The sequence below is a fragment of the Rosa chinensis genome, chromosome 7, assembly GCF_002994745.2.
Source record: "Rosa chinensis cultivar Old Blush chromosome 7, RchiOBHm-V2, whole genome shotgun sequence".
Taxonomy (NCBI): domain Eukaryota; kingdom Viridiplantae; phylum Streptophyta; class Magnoliopsida; order Rosales; family Rosaceae; genus Rosa; species Rosa chinensis.
The window spans coordinates 60,438,322-60,444,321 of NC_037094.1; the positions used below are offsets into that span (position 1 = coordinate 60,438,322).

At 38.9% G+C, this 6,000-nt stretch overlaps 1 protein-coding gene across 1 annotated transcript; it reads left to right on the forward strand.

Annotated features, from left to right (window-relative positions):
- The first annotated feature begins 1,715 nt into the window (after positions 1 to 1,715).
- LOC112180552 lies at positions 1,716 to 5,475 on the forward strand. Its single transcript, XM_040511545.1, has 12 exons — positions 1,716 to 2,063; positions 2,163 to 2,375; positions 2,478 to 2,570; positions 2,658 to 2,771; positions 2,858 to 3,487; positions 3,586 to 3,867; positions 3,944 to 4,215; positions 4,309 to 4,482; positions 4,590 to 4,697; positions 4,787 to 4,856; positions 4,945 to 5,043; positions 5,164 to 5,475. Exons 1-12 carry the CDS (start codon positions 1,716 to 1,718, stop codon positions 5,257 to 5,259), a joined length of 2,499 nt encoding a protein of 832 aa, XP_040367479.1. The 3' UTR covers positions 5,260 to 5,475.
- The last annotated feature ends 525 nt before the right edge of the window (positions 5,476 to 6,000 follow it).

Genomic DNA, 6,000 nt, shown 5'->3' on the forward strand with positions numbered 1-6,000 from the left:
GGATCCCTTGGAGAACCAAACTTGGGCTCTTAAATGGCTGCAAGCCTTTATCAGGCGCCACCATCATTATTGTCGACAGAAAGCAACTTGACATGGCCCACCTATGTGTATGCACGAACACTGAAGATGCAATCCCTTATTTCAAGTAAGTAATAATTTTACTTATGTTTTGTTTTCGATCATTTGTACTATATCACCTTATGCGTGTTCAGTTTTGTTGCTGATTTGCTTAGTTTTCTTCCATTGCAGAGAGCATATGGAATTCCTAAAGTTGAGTTTTCCAAGGTTCAAAAAAAATAAGAAGTGGTTGAAGGACAAACAGAACCTTACCTTTGCTGGTTGGTTCAAGGAGAGGGTACATAACTTATCTTCGACCTCATTGCAGTAGTATAATGTCTATTTAATTTTGAGTTTCGAGTTCAATAAACTTGTGTGGTTCCATACTTTTGACATGTCAATTTATTTGTAGGTTGCAAATGAAATGAGATTTGCCGATAATGATGTTCCTGAAACCATTAGGTGGCTGGCTGGTGGACCAAAAATGGAGGTCCCTACATTTGGTGGTTACCATGTGAATGGGGTTGATTTTAACACTTCGGAGCGTGACAAAGTACGATCAGTTCAAAATAGCGGGGTTTTTTTGGTTGCTGATGCAATGCAAGTTGCTAGTGCAAGGGATAAAAACCCTAAAACTGATGATATGGACTTTTACGGCAGGATACAACAAATTTGGGAGGTGGACTACTACAAGTTTAGGATACCTGTCTTCATGTGTGATTGGGTGGAGTCAGCTAGGGGGTTAAAGTAGACGAACTTGGGTTTACTTTGGTTAAACTTGATAGGGTAGGGCATTTAAATGATCCGTTTGTCTTAGCTACCCATGTGAAACAGATTTTCTACATACAAGACCCCCTTGATGATCAATGGTCAGTGGTAGTGCGGTGCCCGGAAAGAGACTACCAAGGAGGGTGTAATGATGAAGAAATGGAAGATATTGAACTGGAACAACACCCATTCATTCCTACAATGCCATCGATTGAGACCTTTGATGATGTAGTTGGTGATCTGCCTAGCTCCTATATTCGAGATGGCGATGAAGGAATATGGGTTGAGAATGAGGATGGTCGACGTGTTTAATTATATAGGCTGATATTAGTATAGGCTGCTTTTCTTTGTTTTGATTTCTTGCTTTGTTAAGTAGGCTACAAGTTTAAGAATAATATACACAGACCACTTTCATCCATTTGTTTCGTGTTACACTATTGCTTTAGTTAATTTTTATTGATATTCTGTTTAACTATTAACTGAATCTTATCATGATAGTATTAACATGTAGCTAACAACATGCATTTGGGTTATGTGTTTCAGATGATGTCGCCTTCTACTAGATCATCAAGTTCTGCAAGAGCCATAGCTCTAAGGATTAAGGCTGTGGCAATGAAACGATCGAGGACAAAACCAGCAACACCAATTCTAGCAATTGAAGGGGCTGAGACATCAACCAAAAAGGCTGCCAATCCCATATCTAAAACTACCAAAAAAGCAGCCTCTCCTAAGAAGGGTCGAACTACCAAAAAGGCTGCCTCTCCCAAGAAGTCTAATACTACATCAACAGCTGCCTCTCCCAAGAAGGGTCGAACTACCAAAAAGGCTGCCTCTCCCCAGAAGGGTCGGACTACCAAAAAGGCTACCTCCCCAAGAAGTCTCGGACTAGCATGACTATAACTGCTAAGTCCAACGGGGTTGTGTCATCAACCAAGTCAACGAACAAGTCTGTTTCCAGTAAGACTAAGAAGTCTGAGGAGGATGATGATGAAAACAGAACTGGTGGATTGAAGTTGCTGAAGCGAGGAATGGTTACGATGAGCCGCATTACAAACAGGCTTATCCGAGGAAAGAGGCTCACTGTGAAGTTTAATGAAAAAGGAGAACCTGTTGGTAAGGCTGCAAAAGAAATGCAGTCTTACATTGGGGTGTTGGCACGTACGAAGATCCCTATCTCAATAAATGATTGGAGAGAAGTGGATCTAGATGAAAAGGAAAAGATATGGGAATCTATAAAGGTACTTACTGACCATATTTCAGCTTGATTAGTTTATATATATTCTACATGTTAATTAGCTTTGCATTACAGTAGCTTAGTTTATTGTACATGTATGTAGGATGCATTTGTGGTGCCTAAAGAGCTTAAAAAAATGGTGATTTCATCTGCTGCAACTAAATGGAGAGAGTTCAAGAGCAAGTTAACAAACATGTACATCATCCCTTATATGGATGAACCAGAACTGTTAGAAAATCCTCCAGATGATTACCGAAGCATAACGAAAGATACTTGGCACCAGTTTGTTGCTGATAGGCTTTCAGCTACCTTCCAGGTTACTTATTTGATAAAATTTGTTGTCTTTTTTGGTTTCAGAAGGTGCTCTCTCTATGAATATTCATTGCAGTTTCTAATTTACTTATGTTATGGTTTGCAGGAAATACGTGAAGCCCAAATTGCAAAGCGAAAGGAGAATAAATATCCTCATCGTATGTCACGCAAAGGTTATGCAAATTTAATGGAAGAACTGGTTAGTTTTATATTTAGACGAGTCAACATATTCTGAGGTGATATGTACAAAATATTAACTAATTCATTGTGTTTTCATTTGTCAAAGTCTGAAAGTGTCCCTTTACAAGAACTTGATAGAGCAACAATGTGGATTAAGGCTCGGCAAGATAGGAATGGCAACTTCAAACAACCTGAGGTAGAGAAGAAAGCCGAAAAAATTGTAAGTATGGACATCAAGTTCATATTAATTTATATATGCATGGATGTAATGCTATCGCAGCATTTAAAGCGGATATTTTGAATCAGGAACATTTAAGGAAAAGGGAGGCTGAAGGGGAAATTGCCACATCTGGGTCTGATGATGTGCTCACTCTTGCATTGGGGAATCCGGAGCATAGAGGTAGGGTTAGAGGTGTTGGTGGCAATGTCAAGCCCGATTTATATTTCAACTTGCCAAAACGGCAAAAGATGACTTTTGAACAGAGGACTAGGTTATCGCTGAAGAAGATACTAGAGGAGGAGAAGGAAGTTTTGTTAGCTAAGGAAAGAACTGCATGGGAGGAGGAGAGGGATACAAAACTTGCTGAGGAGAGAGCTTATTGGACTGAGAGGATTGCAAAGCTAGAAGCGAAGGTCGATGGGAAGGAGCTGCCTGTTGAGTCCCCCAAACCTGTCACAGCAGTTAATGAGCTTGGTTCAGGACAAGGGAGTTGTTCTCGCCATGGGGAGAAGGCTGCGGAGAAGGCTGCACATGATAATATTGAAGCTGAGGTGAAGGGTGTGAAGAAGAAGTTGGTTTTAAGAGATGAAGTGAGCATCGAGGTTGAAGAGGAAATTGTGCAGCCCAGTGATGAGAGGGTACGGTTAAACCCGATATTAGAAGAGGAGGTTAGAGAAGATGTCATTGTACTAGAGGCACCAGTACATGGTGAAGAGGTAAATATCGTGCTTGCCTAAATACTTGAACTTTGTAGGTATGCTGATATGGATTTTTGGATATAGAACTGTATGGATTTAATTTGTTTCATGTATAGGAACAATTAGGTGAGACCAAGTATAAACTGGCCATTGACACGGTGGAAAACATTGTGGCTATTGGAACTGTCATCAGTATCGACCTTGAGACCAAACAGCAAACAATCCATGGTGTTCCACTTGGAGAGGAGAATTTGCGTGTCTCTATCACAGAAACTGTTGTTCCTGAAGCTTTGCTGCCATTTCCCATAAAAGATGAGATAGTGAAGGTCAAGGATGCCATTGGGACTTGTGTCGCTTGGCCGAGGAACCTTGTTATTGCCCCTGCACCTGGTGGGAAGGTAACTCAATTTCTTTGTGTTTACTTCTGCATATGTGATTATGGAATATAATCTAACTTCATTTTTACAACATTAGAAAAAACCAAAGCGTAAAATTCCTAATAGGCCACAGAAAGATATGTTTGATGATAAGGAAGACTTGCAAATCCTGCCATCGAATCTCCCTGCACCTTTAAAGGACTTATGCATTTGGGCAAACATTGGATTGCGGAATGGGGCAACCATCCACGCCACTTTTGGACCAGAACTTTTTGGTCATCCACATAAAGCCTTTGTCTTTAGGAAGGACATCTATGCTATGACACACTTATTGGAAATTTCAGGCAGCTGCATTGTTTTTTACATGAGGTAATGCAACACGTTAAAGTTTCCTATAATTTGTTAGGTTTTGTGATTTTTCATTTCTGAAATCAATTGAAATGTTGTGAAATGTCGATGTAGCTACCTTCAAGGTGTGTTGAAGAAGGCTAAGATGAATGACATGGTCGCTTTTGTCGACCCTGCTCACACGGGTGCAAGTGGTTGTGGAAATCCAACCGAACGAGCTCGCTTAGTATCAAATCGGTTCATAAATGGGAAGTCTGGGCAAATTTATTTGGTCCCATATAATTCAGGGTGTGTAAACTGAATTACTATGCAGTATGTTGTGTTATATTACGTTTTGGTGAATGCTTTATATAAACTAGTTTAAACTTATAATGAGTTTTGTTTATTGCATATAGTGGTCATTGGACATTGTCTGCTGTGAATCCAGCTGAAGAAACCATTCACTTCATGGATCCGTTAAAGAGGCGACTCATCGCTGGTGAATGGAAAACAATTCTGGACAAGTGAGTTGACTGATTTTTCACTGTATAAGTCGATAACTAGGAGTTGTTTGTGCATTATATATGCTGATGGTCTGCTATTGATTTGCAAGCTCCATTAAAATCTACAATGCACAGAAGAATAAGAAAGGGAAGAAAACCATTCAATGGAAAAATCTTGCTGTAAGTTAATTGCGTTTTTTGGGTCTTATCACCTAAGGTTTTATACTCTTAAGTGCTTCTGATATGGTACGGTGTTTTTTTTTTTTAGGGCATTCCGGAGCAGAAAGATAGTAAGACTTGTGGGTATTGGATCATGCGCTACATGAAGGAGATAGTGGAAGATAAGAATTTGGAGTTTGCAGCTAAAGTATGTGTTTTTGATACCATAACAGATTGTATTTCATGGTGTTCAGTATGACTTTTTCATCATTGGGATATATGATAGTGATTTGATTTGGGTCTTGGTTTTTGTTTTTGTTTTTTGCAGTGGGAAAGAAGGACAAATCTGGTTTACACTGAAAAGGACATTGATCAAGTTCGGGCAGAATGGGCGAAGCATGTTATCATGTTTCCAGATATGTAGTGTGCGTGCTAGGAGGTTTGTCGTACATGAATAGTTAGGGTCTGTTTTTGTGCATATTGACATCAGCTTGCCTATATAGCTAGATATTGGAGGGTTTTTGCCTAACCAAATGATCAACTTTTGCTATTATCGATCATTTTAACCTTAGCAGCTGATTAGTCACTTTTAGCCTCCATGGATTTTAATCTGTTGATTATTTTCAACAGTTGATGTACATTGGTGGAATATGGAAATGGTAGTACATGATTTGCAGTGGATATGTTAGTGATTTCCAGATATTTGATGAATATATGGTACCATTTTCTAAATGAATGGTATTGGTATATACTGTGGTTTATGTTTATTTCCAGGTTCTGGTATGGCACATTGAAGCCAACTTTTGTGGTTTTAAACCAAATCACACAATATAAAAATGTGGAACAATTGAACGTCCAACAACAGAATTCAGGCAAAATGCTGTTGTCTGAAACAAGAAGATTCAACAGACAAAAATAAATTTCTATAGTCTTAGTCTCATTCCCACGACAGAATATTGTGATGTATGATACTTTCTCACAACAGACGTAACAATGAAACATCAACTATCTCCATATTCAGACGACATATAAATGTCTTTTTAAACAATATCAAACAATAGAATGTTATCAACAACTGTGGTTTGAAAGGAGTACACACATCAGAAATAACAAAGAGATTTCAAGCATCCACACAATCAAAGGACAATTAAAAGTCCTTTTAGAA

Excerpts from the sequence above, each read along its gene's own strand:
- LOC112180552 (XM_040511545.1), top strand. The coding sequence starts at position 1,716 with ATGACTATAACTGCTAAGTCCAACGGGGTTGTGTCATCAACCAAGTCA. Across the intron at positions 2,064-2,162 it reads AGATATGGGAATCTATAAAG|GATGCATTTGTGGTGCCTAA; the intron begins GTACTTACTGAC and ends ACATGTATGTAG. Across the intron at positions 2,376-2,477 it reads GGCTTTCAGCTACCTTCCAG|GAAATACGTGAAGCCCAAAT; the intron begins GTTACTTATTTG and ends TATGGTTTGCAG.